We start from the raw sequence: 22,116 nt of genomic DNA on the forward strand, positions 1-22,116 counted from the left end.
TGCTCTAGAAGGTGTAAGTCAACTACCCTGGCCAGCAAGATCTCCGGATCTGTCCCCCATTGAGCATGTTTGGGACTGGATGAAGCGTCATCTCACGCGGTCTGCACGTCCAGCACGAACGCTGGTCCAACTGAGGCGCCAGGTGGAAATGGCATGGCAAGCCGTTCCACAGGACTACATCCAGCATCTCTACGATCGTCTCCATGGGAGAATAGCAGCCTGCATTGCTGCGAAAGGTGGATATACACTGTACTAGTGCCGACATTGTGCATGCTCTGTTGCCTGTGTCTATGCGCCTGTGGTTCTGTCAGTGTGATCATGTGATGTATCTGACCCCAGGAATGTGTCAATAAAGTTTCCCCTTCCTGGGACAATGAATTCACGGTGTTCTTATTTCAATTTCCAGGAGTGTATGTACATTTTAATTCTGTGTGGTAAGGATTGATTTGTATGTTGTAGCAATAGATACTGTTATCCAAGCCTATCAGGTTAACTTTGGCTTCCCTCACGTGAAATATGTAATTGTGTTTGAAGACTGCATAACATGGAGAGTAAGTGGTCACATCACAGCATTTCATTTTAATGTTTGTCTGCCAGGCCCTTTTCCTTCATTTATTTTGTAAGAGAAAGGAATGCACAGGGCATTGTTGTTTCTTATAATTGTTGGTGACGTTCGTCTCGAATTATGTGCTGCTGTTGTTGTGGTCTTCAGTCTGAAGATGGGTGTGATGCAGCTCTCCATGTTCCTGTGTGAGCCTCATCATCTCCAAATAATTACTGCCACCTACATGCAGTGAGCCTGCTTACTGAATTTTTTTTTTTTTTTTGTCTCCCTTTACAATTTTTATCCCCCCACACACACACACTTCCCTCCGATACTAACTGATAACTGATCATTGATTGATGTCGCAGAATGTGTCCTATCAACTGATCCCTTCTTACAGTCAAGTTATGCCGCAAATTTCTTTTTGTCCCAATTTCATTCAGTACATCCTCATTAGCTACATGACTTTCTTCTCCTCTGAACTGCTTATCCATGTTTCACTTTCATTCAAGGCTACACTCCAGACAAATATCTTTAGAAAAGTCTTCCTAACACTTAAATTTATAAACAACATTAACAAATTTCTCTTCTTCAGAAATGCTTTTCCTGTCAAGAATTTCTGACCTTCAAAACTCTGAAGAATTTCCTTGAAGAAAATAAGCAGAAAAACACTATAGTTGCTACTGCCCCGCATTGGCTTGATCTGACCTGTAACTTGTGTGTAAACAAGGATGTAAGAAAAACAAATATTAGAATTAAGTCACTATGTTCAAACTATGGAAATTGTTCAATTCTAGATATAGGATAGTTTGATAAAGGTCAACACACTAACCGCAGATTGCAATTGAATTATGTAGGTAAATGTTGTTTGTGCGAAAAATTAAATCAAATAATAAAAGAAAGGATCGAACTGAAAAGCCTTACATATAAAAGCAATTTGTTCATAAGTGGAAGTAGCCCTACATAAACTTTTTTAGTGTTAAACAACCTTCACTATGGACACACAAAGGCAAAGAACTTGACAACAACATCATAAATGACAGTAAATTCAAAATAATATCACAAAACATGCAATGTTTTACCAACAAAATTGAACAAATTGACAAATTTCTAACTGGTAGTAGCCCTCATATTTATCTTGTGAATGAGCTAGTGTGCAGAACTGAAGAAATGTGTAACATTAATTGAAGTTATTATAAAACTGTCAGTGTGTACTGTAGGAAACAACATAAAGGTGATGGTGTTGGCATTTATGTCAAAAATGATGTCCAGTGTCCAAAAATTGACTGGGTAGATAAATTTGCATTTGATATGGTTTTTGAAATAGTTGCAATAGGAATAAAGCTCGGAAATAGCAGTTTAATAATAACTAGCCTGGAGAGATCCCCTAACAATAACATAGAATTCTTTTGCCATTTAGAGGAACTTGTTGATAAACCTTCATCTCGTAAAAAACAGACTATGAAAGTAGGCAATGCGAACATTGACTCCTTAACTAATAGTATAAATTACCTTAAATATATATTTATGTTACAATCCTATAATTACAGCCATGCAGTGGCAGCTCATGAGTATGCATTCTGTGTGTTCACAAATTTTTAGATTCAGATAAAAATTAGTAGCATCTGCTGTATAACAGTTATGTCAACAAGTTTATACAACTACAACCACTGACAATTATAATAACAACAGTAATAATAATAATAATAATAATAGCAATAACAACATACAGGTATGCAGGGGAGCCAACATTGACTCTGACCATCACTTAACGTGCTTCAAAGTCAAGTTCACCAACCAAGAGAATTTTCTGTGAGAAAACTCCCCTACTGAAATTTGACACAAAAAGATTGCTGACTCTGGAGTGAAAGAGGCTTGGGAAAAAGAACATACAAATGACTGGAGGAAAAAAAAAAAAAAAAAACCCACACAAGCCCTCATTCCTCTGAAGAATAATACCAAGCATCCCAGGTGGGACACTGATTGTGAGAATGCACTCGTCACCAGGAAATTGGCATAGAAATACAACAGTAACAAGTCCCCAGAAAATTTTCAGGTGTTCAACGAAACATGAAAGACAACAGCAAAAATTATTAGAAAATCCAAGAGGAAATACCTGAAGGAACAACTAGACTCTATAGACAACTTCTGCAACTACAATGCAAGGGACTTCTATAGGATGTTTGCCAGGCACATCTGAGGATACACACCACCGAACTTCTGCTTTAGAAATAGTGACGGAAAATTGGCACTGACGGATAAGGAGAACTGCAAGGTGCTGGCACAGTACTCCTCAGAACTTCTCAATTGCCCAGACTCCAAAGAGAGATTCCCAGATGAAGAACCAACAGACAGACACACACACAGACTTACTATCCCCAACACAAGAGGAAGTCCACAAGCACATCCTCAGCCTCATAAACAGGACATCTGGTGAAGGTGGCATAGTGGCCGAACTACTGAAAAACCTTGGGCCAAACTCACTCGGAGAACTCACACAGATCATCACAGACATATGCACATCAGAAAAGTTGCCAGATGACTGGAAATGAGCACTGTCCCCCCCCCCCCCCCCCCTCCCCCCAGCACAAAAAGGGTCACCCCACAGATGTGAGTAATTACAGGAGCATCTCACTAATACAAGTCACATACAAGGTACTCTCAGCGTGCCTACTCCAAAGAACATGGAACCAACTGGAACATAAGATCAGCGAGTACCAGGCGGACTTCCACCCTGGTCGCTCCCATGCAGAACAAATCTTCAATCTGAAGACTACCCTGAAAATCAAAGCGCTCAGGAACAAATGGTTCAAATGGCTCTGAGCACTATGGGACTCAACTGCTGAGGTCATTAGTCCCCTAGAACTTAGAACCAGTTAAACCTAACTAACCTAAGGACATCACAAACATCCATGCCCGAGGCAGGATTCGAACCTGCGACCGTAGCGGTCTTGCGGTTCCAAACTGCAGCGCCTTTAACCGCACGGCCACTTCGGCCGGCCCCTCAGGAACAGTCCAGTTGTACGCACCTTTGTTGACTACAAGAAGGCATATGTCTCCATCGATTGCCAGTCGTTGTTCAACATTCTGCATGAACAAGGTTTGGATGGCAAGACACTGCGACTTACCAGAGAGACATTGACAGACATGACTTCTAAGGCGAAGTTCAAGGGGAAATCTCTGAACCCCTTGAGATCAGGACAGGTGTTCGCCACGGTGACGGAGTCTCACCGCTCCTCTTCAACCTAGTGCTGGATAAGGTCATCAAGGAATGGGAGAAAGAGCTGCAAATACAATGCCATTCGAAGCCAGTGCGACTTAGATGACCCAGGAACAAGCTGGAGGTTGGCTGTCTAGCCTTTGCAGACGATTTGGCACTACTAACAGATGATGAAACTGCAGCAATCAGCTAGACAGGAGCACTCAATGAGTGCACAGAAAAAGTAGGGCTACAGATTTCCTTTCAGAAAACTGAGTTCTTCTGCATGAAATTAAACATTCCAAATTTGAACACAAAGTATGGCAATATCAACAGGGTCACACACTTTAAGTACCTAGGTGAAGTGCTCAAACCGACAGGAAAGGAGAAAATTGCCCAGAACACCAGTTTATTGAAAATGAAGAGAGTCTTATACAAAACACAGGGTATTTATAACAAGAAATGTCTGTCCACCTGCACCAAAATTCCTCACTACAACACTGTAATCAAACCTGAGGTGCTATACGCCAGTGAGACAATGATGTTACTCACATAGGCCAACCTTGAGAACATTCTCACACAGGAAAGAAAAATCATTATGAAAATTATTGGACCGAAACTCACTGACGATGGATATAGGCGTCACTCCAGGGACACCACAGAGAAGTTCTCCAACATCATAGTGGACGTTAGAAGGAGGTGATTAAAATTTTGGGGACACATAAGCAGACTCCCACAGACCAGACTCACCAACAGAATCCTCAGGTACATCCAGAGACCCAAGACCACTACACCCTGGATGACACAAGTCAAAATTGATCTGGAAAGAGCTCAGATAGATTCAGTGGACGTCATGGACAAAGGGGTATATAGACACAAGGTGTACAAGTAGGAAGTGATGTCAGAGAAAACAACACCTAAAGCCCAAAGGCCAAAATGGACAGAAGAAAGAAAGAGAACCTTTAGTGAACGAATGAAGGAGTACTGGAAGAACAGGAAGAACAAGTAGTCATGAATGTTTTGCATGGCCTGATAAAAGGCCTGTAACATGTGTAATGGTAATAACAATAATAATAATGTGCATAATGTATCCAACAAAAGAAAGAATTTTTGGTGGAATTTGTTTTCTTCATATTTAAGTAAAGTTTAGGGTAGTAACAAAATAACATATAAGCTTTCACAACTGTCAATTTTGCATTTTTTTATAAGTGGGAGTTTTTGTGCTTTTCCATTTTTTTGCACAAACATACAAAATCGTTAACAGATGTATCAGTTCACGAATTTACTTCCGGGTGGAAAATTAGATATTCTTATGCTACACCCACACAACAACTTGTGCTAACTGAACACATCCTTGTTAAATGTTCACTTGTAGTCACGCTCATTTGATTTCCTCAGTCTCCCAATCAAAGGATTTGTTTTTGGAGGCTCTAGTTCTTTTGCAGCTAGCTTTTCCTGGTAATTTACTTTTCTGTTCCCATGATGAGATTTTCACTCTGCAGTGGAATGTGCACTGATATGAAATTCCGTGGCAGATTAAAGCTGTGTGCTGGACTGATACTCGATCTTGGGACCTTTGCCTTTTGCAGGAAAGTGCTCTACCAACAGAGCTACCCAAGCATTCGTCATGACCCGTCCTCACAGCTTTACTTGTCTGTTAGCATTTAAAAATAGATGCAACATAGTTTACAGTTACACTGCTTATGAAAGCTGATTTCCGAACAGTAAACACCCAACTCCAAACACAAAGTGTCGTTTGTGGAAATGATAAAACAAAAGTAGTGAAGTCTGCCAACATGGCCACTTGACTAGAATGCAAATGATGTGCTGAGATCCATAAGGGCCTAAAGCATACTACTGCCATTCCAACATTTAAAATGAATATCAGAGAAACCAATGATAATAACTTTTCGTGAATTTTCATGTATACAGTGTGGGTCTACAGCACAGATAAACCTGACTCACCGTAAGATTAACAGATTTCAGAAGCATGAATAAATGCTACAATCTCAAATTGATGCTGATGTGTGTTAGGCCCTTATGATTCTGAGTGGCACTGTATGATAAAATTCGTAACTTAATATACTGGGGCCGTAGAAAAGTTTTTAGCCCGAGAGAGTTATCATAATGTCTCGCACAAACAACACCATTTACTTTCATGGTGACCCTTTGTTGGTATGCAGATCAAATTTCACAGCTCCGGCTTCGTTAATTTTGCCACCAGGTTGTGTTGTATACCATAGTGTAAGCAAAATGGCGAATATCGGGAGAATCAAGAACCATGCTGTGATTGAATATCTTAATTTGAAAGGAATGATGCCCAAGGAAATTGCAGGGGACATGCAGAATACACTTAAGGACACTGCTCTGTCTTAGGCAACAGTGAAACACTGGGTGTCCGACTTCAAACGTGGAAGAATGAGTGTGAAAGATGCGCCAAGGAGCGGAAGGCCTGTCATTGCGATGAAACAGTGGCTGCAATTCATGATATATGATTTTGCAGGACCATTGAACAACATTGCAGCACATTGAAACCACATTTGGAATCTCCCATGGATGTACTCATGACATTGTAGTGGATATTTTGGTAATGCGGTAAGTTTCATCTCGGTGGGTCCCAAAAGTCTTGAGTGCAGATCAGAGACGGGAGCATGTGTAGTGTCGTGAAGAAATCATTTGCCAATTTGAAGAGTATGAAGACAGGTATGTGGCAGAGGATAAAACAGCAGTCACAACAATGGAAAGATCCTTCATCCCCTACCCCAAAAAAAATTCCAGGTGCAAAAATCAGCCAGTAAGGTGATGGCATCGGTCTTCTGGGATGCAGAAGGGGTAATTATGGTGGATCACTTGCAAAAGGCCGTAACTATACATGCATCATACTATTGCACTTTCCTGCACTATTTGAGGGAAGAGATAGAAAAAAAGGCATGGAAAATTAGTGCAAGAGTTCTTTTGCATCAGGACAATGCACCATCACACAAAGCTCTCACAACACTGGAAACTCCATGTGACTGCAGGTTCGAAGTGTTACATCATCCACTGTATTCTACAGAAGTGGCTCCATCAGACTTTTTTCCTTTCTCAAACCTAACAACAGCCCTTAAAGACCGATGATTTGACAATGATGATGCAGCGATTGATGCTGTGAATGCTTAGTTGGACTTTAAATCAAAGACTTTTATTTGAATTGTTTGCAGAAGTTATCTGAGCATGCCCAGAAGTGTATTGTGTACATGAGCATTAAATTGAAAAATGAATTGGTATTATGAAATTTCTGCAATTCTTTATTTGTTAGGCTAGAAACTTTTTGACCCTCCCTCGTACTATAACTAACTCAGAAACCCACAAAATACGTTTATTGTCAATACCACTTCAACATATAGGGATGTCCGATCTAATTTTACTACAGTATGTAATGAGTGAATTAGCATATCTGAGAAGTGTGCTATCATCTAGCAGGACATATGCCAAGTGAATGGGGATAAAAAACTGCGCAATGTGCTCTGACGTAAACTTCCAGTTGAGTGGCAAGGGCTAGCTGTGCACATCGTGAACCGTGCACGGTGTTTATCAAATCCGTATGTATTTTGCCTGTAAGGCAATTATGTCATGCAAGTTGCGATTGCGCAGAAGCTCCTTAAAACGAACACAACTGTAGCTGTGGTCACTACCCTGATGCCAGGTTTCATGGAGTCTAGAGGAGCAGTAGTACGGTAGATGTAAGTCCCGTATCTTTCAGATTGCAGCATCTATGTTATATTTAACAGCATTCAAAGAAAAATAACTAATAAATGTGCAAGGTGTTGGAAGTTATCGTGTTCACGTGCTTTTGTGCTCTTACACAGCAGCTGCCACTGCACGCTTTTGAATTCAACACCAACAAAAATAACATGTGACTCTCAGACATGTATTGACCACATTATTATAAACTTAAGCAAGGAAGACATTGTAGTTAGAACCATTGAGAACCACATTTCAGTTAATAGTGAATTAGTGGTAGAGCTTCATACAGACAAAGAAATTGTATCTCATGGAGACTTTTTACCTTTAAAAGAAAGCTAGACTGCCATACATTGAAGGAAACCCTGGCACACACACATTGGAATCAGGTAGGCCTATATGAAACAAAAGATATTAATAAAAAATGGGACAAATTTTATACAACATTAACCCACTGTCTTAATGAAGTGTGTCCAATGATAAAGAAATGAAGGAAAACTGACAATTCCAAGAATCTTAAACTTCCTCCTGATATGTTAAAATTAAAAGAAGATATTGAAGGATTAATATATTCTTTTTAGAGACACCAAACTGTAATACTTCCAATCTAAATACAAAGCCTTTTGAAAAACCTACAGGGAAGCAATCAAGACATTAAAAGCACAGATGTATGCAAAACAGATGAGGCAATCCAGCAATGTTTGCAAAACAGTGTGTAGTATAGTAAACAAGCAAAGCAGGGGAAGCAACAGTAGAGTGTGCAATAAAATAATTATAAGAGGCAATGAAAAATAGGTGAGTGACCCACAGGAAGTATGTGAGACATTTACAGACCAATTTAGTAAGAGTAGTAGGGATGATGTGATTGACTTACCACAATTGCTAAATCCCAGTAATGTCAGTAATTGAGTCTTCCTGAGGTGTGTTACAGAATTGGAAATCGTGAAAACCATTTCCAACTTAAAAGCAAATACATGTAGTGCCAGCCAAATTTCTGAGAGAATGCAGTAAAGAATTAATAAAGCTTCTGGAACATTTAATAAGTAGCTCTTTCAGTCAGGTGTCATTTTTTGACTTGTTAAGTCACTGAACTAAGACTGGTGCACAAAAAGGGAATAACTACTAATACACAAAATTATAGGCCTATTTCATTGACATCAATACTTAGTAAGTTGTTGGAAAGGCTACTCCTTGATCAACTTGAATCATTTTTCTACCAGTATGATCTGCTAAAAAGCTCTCAGCATGGTTTCAGTAAGGGCAAGTCTACAACAGCTATAAAATTCTTAACTGTGGAATCCTTCAGGGGAGGATTATCAGATTTTTTTTGTTTATTGTATACTCACTGATATAATAATTCCACAAAATTCAAACCCTGTAAGTTATGGTGATGATACCTCGTTCATAAGCTGGGGCTCTACAAAACAATTAGCAGTACAAAATAATACAGGGAACTTTAGCCTCGTCACAGACTATCTCACCAAAAACAAATTGGCACTAGATAAGGACAAGACAATTCTGATGTAGTTTCTTCTAAATTATAAATCAAGACAAGTGGATACTGAGCCAAAGTTATCAGTTGTAACAACTGGTAAACATAAATTCCTGGATATTATAGTAGATGGACATCTTATATGGAAGGAGCACATCAGCTATATGTGTAAAAAAACTCTCCTGCTAAAATGACTTTCTAGCATAAAAGTGCCACCTGTCTTAAGAAAAATCTGTTTTGGAATCCTACATTCCCACCTACAATATGGTATCGAGATTTGGGGTGGGGCACCAATGGTATACATGGATAGGGCTTTCAGAGCTCACAAAAGGGCAATTAGGATAACAGCTTATACTAGTAAATGTCAGTCCTGTAGAGAATACTTCATTATGTATAACGTACTAACTGTGTATTCATTGTATGTTCTCAGGACTATACTCTTTGTAAAAGAAAATATGGAGCATAGTATAATCAATAGTGAAATCCATAATCATAATACAGGAAAAGGACAGGATACCACATAAAATTTAGTAATAAAAGAGCAACAGATCGTAGTCCAATTCCTGCTGGAAGACATTTTTATACCAGACTGTCAAATAATATAAAACTGTTAAATGGAAACATATTTAAACAAAATTAAAGCAACTGTTAAATGCCAAATGTTTGAACTCCATCAAGGATTTTGAATCTTGTTGTGTATAATTTATCTTTATTTGTAAACTGTTATTAATGTTCATACGTTTATAAACAGACTATGTCCGTGACTGTAAAAGTTATTATGGACTGATAAACCATCCATCATTATTTTACTGCCCAAATAGCAAAATACATCTACTGCACTAGTGTCTCATTTCTTTATCTATTTCTCTCAGCTTAGCCTGATTTAATTTGACCATATTCCATTACCCTTGTTTTACTTCTATTGATGTTCTATCTTATATCCTCCTGTCAAGATGCTGTTCATTCTGTTCAACTGTTCTTCCAAGTCCTTTACTATCTGTGATAGCATTACAATGTCATTGGCAATCCTCAGAGTTCTTATTTCTTCTCCCTGAACAATGATTACTTCTCCAAATTTTTCTTTTGTTTCATTTACTGCTTGCTCAGTGTACAGATTGAATGATGTCGGAGATTGGCTACAACCATTGTCAAAAGCTTTCTGTAACTCTACAAATGCTATGAACATAGCTTTGCTTTCCTTTAACCTATCTTCGAAGACATTGCTCAGTATCTCTTTACGTGTTACTGCATTTCTCCAAAACCAAACTGATCATTCCTGACGTTGGCTTCTCCTTGTTTTTCTATTTTTCAGTAAATAATTTGTGTTAGTAGTTTGCAACCAAGAGGTTATAAAACTGGAAGTTCGGAAATATTCACACCAGTCAATACCCACGTTCTTTGGAATTGGAATTATTTTGTTTGTCTTTAATGCTGAGGGTACATCCCCTGTCTCATACCTCTTGCCTGCCAGGTGTCATGGTTGGCTCTCCCAAGGATACAAGTAGCTCTGAGGGAATATCATCTACTCCACGAGCCTTGTTTCGACCTAGATCTTTTAGAGCACAGTCAAATTTTTCTCACCATACCATATCTCCCATCTCATCTTCATCTACTTCCTCTTCCCTTTCTTGCAGTTAATTACCCTTGTACAGGTCCACTATACATTCCTTGGATCTTTCATCTTTCCCTCACACAATTAATATTGGATTTTGATATTCATACAGCTCCTTCTCTTATCTCCAAAGGGGTCTTTAAGTTTCCAATAGGTGGTATCTATATTTCCCCTAGTCATGCACACTATTACAGCCTTGCATTTCTTGTCTAGCTGTTCCTGCTTTGCCAGTTTACTCTTCCTGTCAATCTTATTTTTTGAGAATCTGTATTCCCTTTTTGCCTGATTTATTTGCTACATTTTTATATTTTTTTCTTTCATCAGTTAGATGCAATATCTCGTGCATTATCCAAAGATTTCTTCAGGGCCTTCTCTTTTTGCCCATTTGAACAACTGCTGCTTTCACAATTTCATCTTTCAAGGCCATCCATTTTGTCTTATGTTCTGTTCCTCAACCCTACTTCAGTCTAATGCTTCCTAATGCTCCCTTTGAAACATTCAGCATCTTTTGGTTCTTTCAACTTATCCAGGTTCCATGTCCTTAATTTCTAACCTTCTTGCAGTTTCTTCAGTTTCAGTCTAAAGTTCATATCCGATGAATTATGGTCACAACTGCTCCTGAAAATTGTCTTACAATTTAAAATTTGTCTTGCCATTGTTTAATCATTCTGAAACCTTTCATTGTCACTAGGTCTCTACCAGATGTACAGTCTTCGTTCATGTTTCTTAAACCAATTATTAGCAATGATTAAATTATGCTCTGTGCAAAATTCTTCCAAGTGGATTCTTCTTTCATTCATTTATCCTAGTCCATATCATCCTACTATTTCTCCTTCTCTCTGTTTTCCCACTATCAAATTCCAGCCACCCACCTCAATTACTCATCCATCTTTTAATTACATGAATAATTTATTTTATCTCTTCATACATTCTTTCAATCTCTTGATCATCAGGAGAGCTAGCTGCCTTATAAACTTGTGCTATTGTGATGAGTATCGACTTTGTGCCTATCTTGGTTACAAAATGCTTTCTCTGTGCATAAGGGATGGTAGGTCACCAGATTGTGATAATGAATTTCTCTCCTTCATAGGTCTTCAAACTGAAAAGGAAGTAGGCATTTTCCCACTCTGTCTACTCTACTATGTCACAAGAAATAATTACAGTGTGTTTCACAAAGTTTACTGACTTTCCCGAAGTGCACATTATGAAACACTTGTGACACAGTATGATGACATGCCTGGGGGGAGGGGGGGGGGCGTATTTTCCATAAAGTGTGTTAACAACACTACAGATATGAATTAATAATAATACTAATGCAAGAAATGTGTATGCATAGACTCTACATAAATCTCTGCACACTGTTCTACTCTGCTAGAGGAGGAATTGATCCTTATTCATCCTGTATTGCAGTTGTAGCTTTCTTCCAGGAAAGGCAACTTCCCCCACCATGAGTGCTGCCTGTTTTTTATTTTACATACAAATGACACCTCCCCAGTATTTTTGTTGCATTCTCTTATATGAGTAGACTAAACAACTTCATTGAGCTCATCTTTATATAGTGGATTTATTTCCACTTTATTAAGTGAGTATTTATTTGCATTTATTAAGTGAGCTGATATGTAAACAAGCTAATCAGTGGAGCTGTCAACAGTCAGGCACACTGAAGAGCCTGCTCCAAGTGTAACATACTGTCAGTACATATTCAAGAATGTCTATTTTACTGTTTCCACTATCAGTGGCTGGAATTCTTTTGGCAGTTTGAGGGGTATCAAATCCATCATCCCAGTCTCAGCTCTTCTGACATCTGAAGAGGCCCGGAGGCTTAAATTAACTCCATATGCAACAGAAGTTGGTCACCTACGTTGTATGGAACTTAAGATACTTCAACAAAAGTCAAGAAATGCATTAAAGCAGATTACTGTTCTGGACTTAAAACATGATCAGTCCCATCTCATCAGACATATTGCACACCCACCTTGAAATATATACTGTAGATTTGTGGTAAGTGACTCTACTCAGTGCAACCCACTCTACAATTACAAGCAAATTCTGAAAGGAAGAGATTTATGCAATCTACTAGTCACCACCAAGTGATTACAATATGGTTACGTGGCTTTACAATATGCTGTCAATGGTAGCAGCATAGTGCCACATTTACCAATCCAATAATCTTCCCAATGACACTACGGAGCTCACTGACGACATCACACTTGCAATACTCAGCTTTGTTTATAGGAACTTATTTTGCATAAAAATTCACTAATAACTATTCACTTAATAAATTGACAATAATTCCAGTATATAAACACAAGCTCAGTGAAGTTATTTTGTCTACTCACACAAGAAAACTGGACAAGAAATACTGGGGAAGTATAGACTGTCTGTAAAATGAAAAATGAGCAGCTCTGATGGTGGTGGAAGAAGCCTTTCCCAGAAGAGTGCTACAGCTGCCATATAGGATGAATAGAAATCAATTGCCCCTCTATCAGTGTATGACAGTGTGCAGGAACATGTGCAGAAGCTGTCTGTAGCATGTAGGCCTGCATCAAACCAGCCTCTGGACTGAAGACCACAACAACAACTAATGATGATACAGTGCTTATCTAACTTCTTGATAGTCCGCTTTGTATTTTCCTATCAGAGACTATCCACAAATAGTTTTTAGCACACATTGAAATATTTACTTCATAACCAGTTACGTTTGTATCCAACATTGCCCCTGCTGTAAGCTCCTTCCTGTTGTGACAGGTTCTTCATAGGGCTGCAGTTTTCCCAAATGGACTGTAATGATGCATACAGAAATAGTTAATATGTCTTTCTGAAAATCTCAGGGAATACACCCAATCAGAATCCTGAAAGATGGCCAGAAGTTTGGCAGACAAACACCTGCTGTTCTCAAGGTACAAATTACAAGAGGGACTACTGATACTCCATCGTGAGTGGGACTTATGTCCATGCAGGCAGTAAAAGAAAGCAAGCAGAAAGAAATAGGAAATTGTTTCAATCAAAGATATTATTATGGCAACATATTGAGGAATGAGTTGGACCCACTTAAACCCTCTGTTATTTTAACATGGAGATAACTAGGCCATACTCATAATTCAAATAAAATTAATAGCAATTCATGTTTATGAGGTCAGGCACAATGTTAGTCTCAACTGAATTCCGTTAGAACATTGTCCCAATAGTTTGAATTAAAGGCCAAAATCTTCATTTTGTCACAATACGTATGATGACTAATGTATTCAGTGCTCTGCAACCATAGACTTGCTTCTCTGTTGTAAATCAGTGTGTTGGTTACGTTCACTGCAATAATATTTCATGGAGCAGATAGTGTGATGTATGTATGTCAAGCTGTAACTTCAGGGAATACCATAGACCTCAACCTTTTACATGTATAAATTACTCAAACAAAACCAAAGGGGCCTGTTCAATGAGGAAGATTGAAAAACCTACTTTATATTGTGCCTTCTTAAAATATCATTACATTTTCCCAGTGCAGTGCTAAGGGATTACTGTCCAGAGAGCCCTTTCCTCTCTCTCTAAACAGTTTTAAATTTAAGTGGGTTGATACAACAATTTACTTCTAATCTGTTGCTCATGGAAGCTGTTCATTGTGAATGATCCTCCTTTAGATGGTATGGTGGGGTGTTAATCTCTGGATTTGCTCACATGCAGATCATACTTATATTTAATTTTGTATTTTGTCCTCATGATTGCTCTTTTATATGATCTAAAATAGCACAGTCCTGCCCACTGTAGGTTTAAATTGTGTAACACCAGTAGTTGCATTTGCAATTTGTGACTAGAGAATGTGAGAGAACTTTTATCTGCCAGAATGATGATGATTCTACCTGGCTGGAGTCAAATGGACTTAAAAGTATTGCTATTAACATTTGTGTCTTTCTAAATTTACAGAAGGGTGCCAATTTTGGGCAAGCACAATAAACGCATCAGCTGTGGATCATGGAGTGCGGAAGGACTTTTGGCTTTAGGATCTGAAGATCGTTCGTTATCTATCAGCAACAATGAGGGAGATACCCTGAAAATGATATCTTTGCGTGCTGAGCCAAGTGATATCCAGTTTTCGGAAATGAAAATGGATGAGAGGCTTGGAAGTGAAAATACAGTATGTGCATATAAATAACTATGGTTCTGTAATTAACTTTTAAATAATAAATAAGCCATCCATTTCATATTATCTAATGATGTTAAACTGCTACTCTACATAGTTGGAAACATTGCATGTTAGATTATAGTGTGTGTGTTAATGATACAGTTAAATACTTAAATATTTTAGGTGCATGGTGCTCCGCAGCTTACATAAGTTTCGTGAAGAACATATTATTCCCAAAGAGATACCCTCAGCTGCATTTAAGTAATTTTGTTACCTGGCCAGTTGTTTTGACTTAGCATGTCTTCAGGGAATAACACATGATATTGACATCTAATTTTGATTATTTCATTACATCTCATCAGATCAGACAATCCAAATTGATGTAAATAATATGTATCAGCATTTTGTCTCCATTTGCTTATGTAGAAGCAAATCAGTGGTTCAACACATAGTCTTCTGGGTTAGTGGTCACATCATTGAAGTAAAACATGGGGTGCATTACAGAACTTGTTTCTTTTTGAAATTTCACTTAAATTTCTCCACCTAAGTAACTTGCTATGCTATTTGAATTAAACTGTGAAATTAGTCTGAACAGTTATATAAGTGAATTGTATTTAATCTCTAGTGTGTCATTAACACCATAATCTAACACTTTTATTTGTGCACATCCTTTGAAGATGACCACACAAGCACACTTGTAAATTTTTCTCGGTTTTGAAAAATCCATTGGACACAGATTTTTTTTTGGTCTGAACTCTTTCCCCCTACATTCTTCTTTTATTGCCTACAGTCATTTGTCATTATCTTACAGTGATAAAGCTTTCTGCAGCATTGAGTAATCTGAATGAGGCAAATTTCAAGAATAACAGGAATCAAGTTTATTGATCATTTTAGGTTTAGGTATCTTCACAGTGAGCAAATGCTACCCTCATTCGTGGTTGTGACTTGTAAATTATTATTTTTCCCATTCATCTCTGATTCTGATTCAACCTCTTCCAACCCTTTTTCTGTTATTTCAGCCTCCTTTTTATCCATTAAGAAAATAAATATTCAGTGATGATGTTTTAAATAATCAGATTTGTTATGTCTTTTGATCTTGTCGTTGTGAATGATCAGAACTGTTTGACTTTGCTTGGCTGTTACAAACTGCTTCCACATTCAGAGTAACACCTTTATTTTTGTTAATCTCTCAGAAGAGAGCTTCAAATAATTGATATATTCCATTTTCTTCGTAATGTCTTGGAAGTGTACATAATGTGCTTTTCTTGTCCCATTTGTGTCTACTTGACTCTATGGATTTGTATTTTACTACCAAATAGTCTTAGATGTCGAAGATCTTTCTTCTTTCCTGACTTTGTGTCTTCACACATCAACTTGTGCTGAGTCTTAGGTGAGCTGTTGAGGAGATCCACCATACAGAAGTTGCTTCTCTCCAGATACATTAGCTTCAAAGAATGGGTATCTCGCTTTCCAACAGTGAGCCTGTTTAAAACACATGGCTTCAACATTTTGTTCTCCGTTATGAGATATTGTGATGATGACTGACTCTTTATTCTTTCAAGAAATTATTTGAAATCAGATTTACAAACTCATTTCTGCTGTCAGTGATTAAAAAATGAATTCTCCTTCCAGTTCAGTTTTCAGTGAACTTTTTGTAAAATTTTGAATATATATGAAAGTTCTGGCAGAATATAAATATTCAGGAGTAAAGGAGACCACTCACTGAACAGCAGAGGCATTGAGTTGTCAAGAGGCGCAAACAAAAGAGAATGAAAACTTTGCTAGCTTTTGGAATGAATCCTTTGACAAACTATAGTACAAATACACACACAAAAACACACCTCTTGATGACATTACACCTCTGCTGTTCAGTGAACGTCCTCCTTTACTCCTAAATATTCTTTTAAATCTATAAGTGGTTTGTGATATCTTTATTATGTTTTTTGATTGATGTTGTATCCACTATTCTATGCATGTCAGAATCAACTAATCTGAGAAATCTTGCACGTGAACTGGTTCAAGAATTCTCACAGATCGAGGGGTACAAACTGGGATATAAGTGTGGAGTGCTTGATGTATAAATCTGTTGTACAGTGGTTGTTAGTAGATTCTTTATACATGAACCATTGACCAATTTTTTACGTAGAACTTTAATTGCATCGTATTGTAAAAGTTTGCACTCCCATGTGTGATAGGAAAGAATCGTCTCAAAATACTGCCTACATGACTTCCTCATTGGTTCAATAGTCAATCTAATTTGTTCAGTCCTTATAGATATTGTGTGACAAAAAAAGAAATATTCACCATATCATTAATACAGCAGCCACAATTGAATGGCCCTTTTGTTTTACCTTGCTTACTGAAAGCAAATATGTATGTAATTTTGGTATGTAGAACTCTTCTTATTGCATAATTATTCTCTTTGAACCTCCTACAAGAATGTCAGAATATGTGAAGCTATATTAAATGAAATCACAAGTAGACAGAGTGGCTGGCCAGTACGTAACTTTAGAAGGTGAAATTATATCTGCTGCCAGTAGACATGCGTCCTAGCTTTTAGAACTGTTAGTAATTTCCTCGGGGAGGAAAGAGGAATATATTGGGGAGACTCAGAAAGGAGAGAAGGTCACACAGACATCAGGATGATTGGAGCCTACATGTCCTCTTTCCCCCCTGAATGGGGAACTACTAGTCCCAAAAACTTGGCTAGGTTTTTTGTATTTCTATGTGATTCTATTGGTAGTACATAGAATTTCATTTTTTTTAAGGTAAGTAGTGGGCAGCCATTTGGTTGTCTCATTATTATATAATTCTCTCAAGAAAAGTTATATTTTGTGTTCACTACAATGATTTGTGAACAAAGTATTGTCTTGCATGAATGTTATTCACTGGAATACTTTGACGTGTTTGCTAAGTGGCCATATTTGTTGTTGTTGTATCAACTGGATCCTTAGGAAATGTCATGTGCATCATTCTGGTGATTCTTCCTTTAATCCTGATGGGCAATGCCACCAGACAGCAATTTATAGCAAATGTTGCTGTAATTGTATTGTAATCTGGTTTTCTGCCATAGAAATAATTTGTCTGAAACCATAATCATCAATTTGTACTTGTCATATATCCTGACAGGCAACTCGAATGGAAGGGACCTATTTTTCTTTTACTGTAAAACTTAAATATGGTATAATCAAATAATAAAAAGTCCAAGGTAGAATAACAATGATAGGGCGAGGATAGATTGCTACTTACTATGTAGAGGAGGCATTGATTAGCGAACAGGCACAATGTGGAAAAAATAGTAGAAACATTTCAGCTTGCAGACAAAATTGTTCTTCAGAAGTAGAGAATCATACGTTCACGCAACAACAATGTGCATGTTGTTTTCTACTTCTGAAGGAATTTGGCAAAAAGCTGAAATATTTCTAGCATTCTTTAACACTGTTAAATGTTGTAAGAAAAGATTTGGCAGAATCTAAATAATTTAGGAGTAAAGTTAACAATGTACTAGATAGTAGAGTCATTGAGATGCTGAATACACAATGCCGGGACTGCAGTTCAGCAGGTATTTGGGCAGTGAGGGGTTGTGTCTGTAGGTGAAGGGAGTAAAGATGCAGGGAGTGGGTGAGAGATTTGGAGGAGGGAGGCAACAGTTGTACGAGTTTGAATGGTGGAGGGAGAGGGAGAGGACATAGCCTTTTGGCAGGGCTTTCATTATCTGTATCATCATGGCTGGAAAGGAAGGACATTCTACCCACATTCCTTCCCACTCCCTCTAAACCGATATTCTACTGCTACCCAACATACACATTATCCTGATTCATACCTGTGTCACACACACATTTCCAGCCCATTGCCGCAAGCGTCATGTTCCAGGGGATGACCCAGCTGCGAGATCTGTTTAATTCATCCATCCAGCTCATTCCACTCCAGTCCTGTCACATGATAATTCGTGAAAGCAGCCATGTCATCTATCAGTTCTGTTGCAGTTCAGGCACAGCACTTTATGTGGGGATGACCATGAACCAACTGTGCGCCCAAATGAATGGTCACTGTCAAACTGCAGCTGAGAGTAGACTTGACCAACCATTGGTGGAATATGCTGCAGAGCACAACTTGTTCGATTTCACGACCTATACTGTCTGGATCCTTACTCCTGGCACCAGCTTTTCTGCCCCCTAGGGCGTCTAACAACACTGTTGTTAATATGCGCGTGTCGAGCATGGGACCTCAAGCTACTACAGTACTTCTTATCCTGTGCTGCAATTTTCTTTTCTGACTGTGTCTTTTCTCAGACTTATTTTCTATGACAGGTTCTCTGCTGACAGCCCAGCTGGCTTGCAGGATGTTGATTATGGCTTTCTGCACTTTACATCACATATTTGAATTAACTTTTTTCATTCCACACATCTGGGTTTGACCTGTACCATTTCAAAAGTTTGTTACAGCACATGTGGACAAGGCACAGAAAGTTGCACAATACACAGCATTGTAGCCAGTCCATGTGGGGGTATCAGGTACTCATACAGTAGTAGCCACCTGACCATGCAAGGATCCCAGTAATGATGCTGAACTGTCATTTCCCCACACATCACTGGCCATCATGGCTAGATCTGTGCCCTGGCTGGGCTGCACACATAATGAGAGCCATTGTTTGCACAAGGCTGCATCGTAGCAGATATTTGATGTCATGAAATGATCTAAGTTAGCCGACAGACACGAAGCTCCAATAGTCTCTTCAGACAGACTGCAGCTGAGTGCAGATTGTTATGACTGTAGGAACTTACCCTCCTTGGCCACATCATGGCAAGGGGGGGGGGGGGGGGAACCAAGTGACTTGGAGACACTTACTCCTCTCAGTTCTGGGTTGTACACAAACAGATGCACGACCCTTTGTCTCTACCAAACTAATGTTTTTGTAGAGAATGTTGAAAATATATTTGGCATACTCTCTTCCCTTAGTAAATTTTGAATTAGTACTATCTTAATGAAGAACACAAAGTGTATCCAGTCCCAGGTATTATTCTCTTGTGAACAACATGGTGATGTTACCATAACGCCACATAAGAACCTAAACATGGTGCAGGAATTGATTTTTCACTGGAATGTAATGCTGAAGATAGATGGAGAACCATGCCAACAGACGGAAAGGTGTGGGATTCTCTTTGTATTTCATGTACATTGTGGCCTGCTAGATAACAAGATTGACACTGATCCTTGAATTTGAGGGGGGTTCACTTCCAAAGAAAGTCAAAATTATGCTGCACTGTGAACCCATCTATCCCTTTTTGTTAGTAGTGTGGCCAGGTTGTCAGCGGCACCTGACTTATTTACTCCTTCGAAGTCAGCCTCTGATAGCTGTGCAAATAAAATTGACCATGAGTGCTATGGCCCCTCCCCTCTATGTGGATCCTGGCACCACCTTTGAGAATCACACTCTGCACCCAGCTTGGGAAGCTCCATCCACCACTGGCATTTAGAGGTGGTAGGGCTCCCTTTTGGCAATTCTCTCCTCAGAAGTCCTCAGTCAACAACCTGACCCAAGCCAGTGGCTGAAGTAGCCATGGACTGTGGATCCAAGGGCTGCCCACTCTTCATCCATTTGCACACTAACAGCAGATAAGCCCTCACAAGATTCTTGTCCGCCAAAAGTTGTGAAAGAGAAAAAGAAAAAATCTCAAGAGAAGGCTATTCCACTGAAAATGGAGGTGACAGATCCTCCCACACCATCGGGCTTCAAAATGTTCTTTGATGTTGCTTCACTTTCACTGGTGACAGACAGTAATCCGTGCCATGACCTGTCCTGCTGGCCTCTTCACATCTAATCAGGACAGCATCAGTGTGGTGATCCAGTGGAACTGGAATTGATGTTATTGTCACCTGTCAGGGCTGCAACAGCTACTTTCTTATTGTTCTGTTATCTATGTTGCTCTCCAAGAAACACACTTTGCTAATAACCATTCTCCAACTTTTTGACATTACCGTATGTTCTGTCAGAACCATACTGGTCCCGAGTGAGTGTCAGGAGGGATTTGTGTATTGATTTGCACAGATGTCACTGGTGAGTGGAGTCCCGTCCATATCAAATTCAAAGCAGTAGCCAGGCGAGTGTAAACAACCATGGGGATCACTATTTATAATGGTTGTTTACCACCAGGTAGGTCAGTTACTTACCTAGAGCTGACCACTTTAATCCAACACCTCGCCCTCCTCTTTTCCCCTGTGAGGAAATGCCACTTCATCTGTGCCAGGGGCCTTCTGATATCCCAGCTTCTTTCTGATTTTGATTTGCTTCTTCTACCAACTTCAGTGCTTCCTGTTGCCTTTTCAATCATTAACCTTAGCATCTTTTCTTTCAGTCTCGTTGAGTTGCTACAGTGGTCACTGTGTGACACTCTTTGTGACAGTGACCACTTTCTGGTGGTCCTGTCACTTCCTTGTCATCACCCAACTTCGTGCTGGGCTCTCCAAAGGGTGACTGGCCGTTGGGCTGTTCAAAGAGTCAACTGGCAGTTGTATGTCTCTGCTGTTGACTTCATCCCCTCTCTGCCACACTGCACCAGTGAGGTTATGGGAAACTTCTCTGATGTAAACACCCATTGGAACTTCTAGCCGCCCCCCCCCCCTCCCTCCCATCCCCTGGAGAGGCCCATTCTGCCTTCATCTAGTGCCATGGGGGGCCAAAGGCATTACAACAGCTGATCAGGATCATCAAAGGGCCCTTCATCATTCTTAAGTGTCTCTGCTAAGACTCAGTATCTGATTAAATGTAGTAAAAAGGAATATTGGGAGCATTACATCTCCTCATTGGGAACTTATGCCTCTTTATACTAGATGCGGGCCAAGCCCTTAGTCTACTGGGCTGCAAAAAGATTGGGTTTCATCCTTATGGTGGCATACCTACCGATGCATTGGTTCTTGCCAAACACCTTGCAACCCTCTTTGTGACTAAATCAGCATTCCCTCTTACCTGCCTTTTCACTGACTGGGAACTGCTTCATGCTCTTGATTCGTCATGTAATACAGACCCAGGCCATGATCTGATTCATCATTAGATGAGTCAACATCTGAATATTATTCAGAGACTTCTTTTGCTTCTGTCTCTTCAATCATGCGTAGCGAGAAGGTGTTTTCCCTCCACAAAGGCAAGATAGTATCATTGTCCCAGTCCTTAAACTAGGCAAATATTGGATGTCCATTGACAGCTACTGACTGCTTAGCCTCACTAATGTGCTCTGAAGACTGTTTGAAAGGATGGTAGCCCAACAATTATGCTGGGTTCTTGAATCACAGTGTCTTTTACCCATATTAGTGTGGTTTCCGGAAGAGGTGGTCCATTACTGACCATCTGGTTAGGTTCGAAACAGCAATCTGAAAGCCTTTTTCTAAATGCCAATACTTTTATTACAGTCTCCTTTGACCTGCTATCAGT

The 22,116-nt window shown here is 39.2% G+C and overlaps 1 protein-coding gene across 1 annotated transcript in view; it reads left to right on the forward strand.

Annotated features, from left to right (window-relative positions):
* LOC124606815 (WD repeat-containing protein 19) overlaps positions 1-22,116 on the forward strand; it is a 303,209-nt gene that overhangs the window by 63,645 nt on the left and 217,448 nt on the right. The window contains exon 4 of the mRNA XM_047138882.1: positions 14,489-14,699. Coding sequence (XP_046994838.1) covers positions 14,489-14,699 — 211 coding nt within the window. The remainder of the gene's footprint in view (positions 1-14,488; positions 14,700-22,116) is intronic.

The sequence above is a fragment of the Schistocerca americana genome, chromosome 3 (genome assembly GCF_021461395.2).
Source record: "Schistocerca americana isolate TAMUIC-IGC-003095 chromosome 3, iqSchAmer2.1, whole genome shotgun sequence".
Lineage (NCBI taxonomy): Eukaryota > Metazoa > Arthropoda > Insecta > Orthoptera > Acrididae > Schistocerca > Schistocerca americana.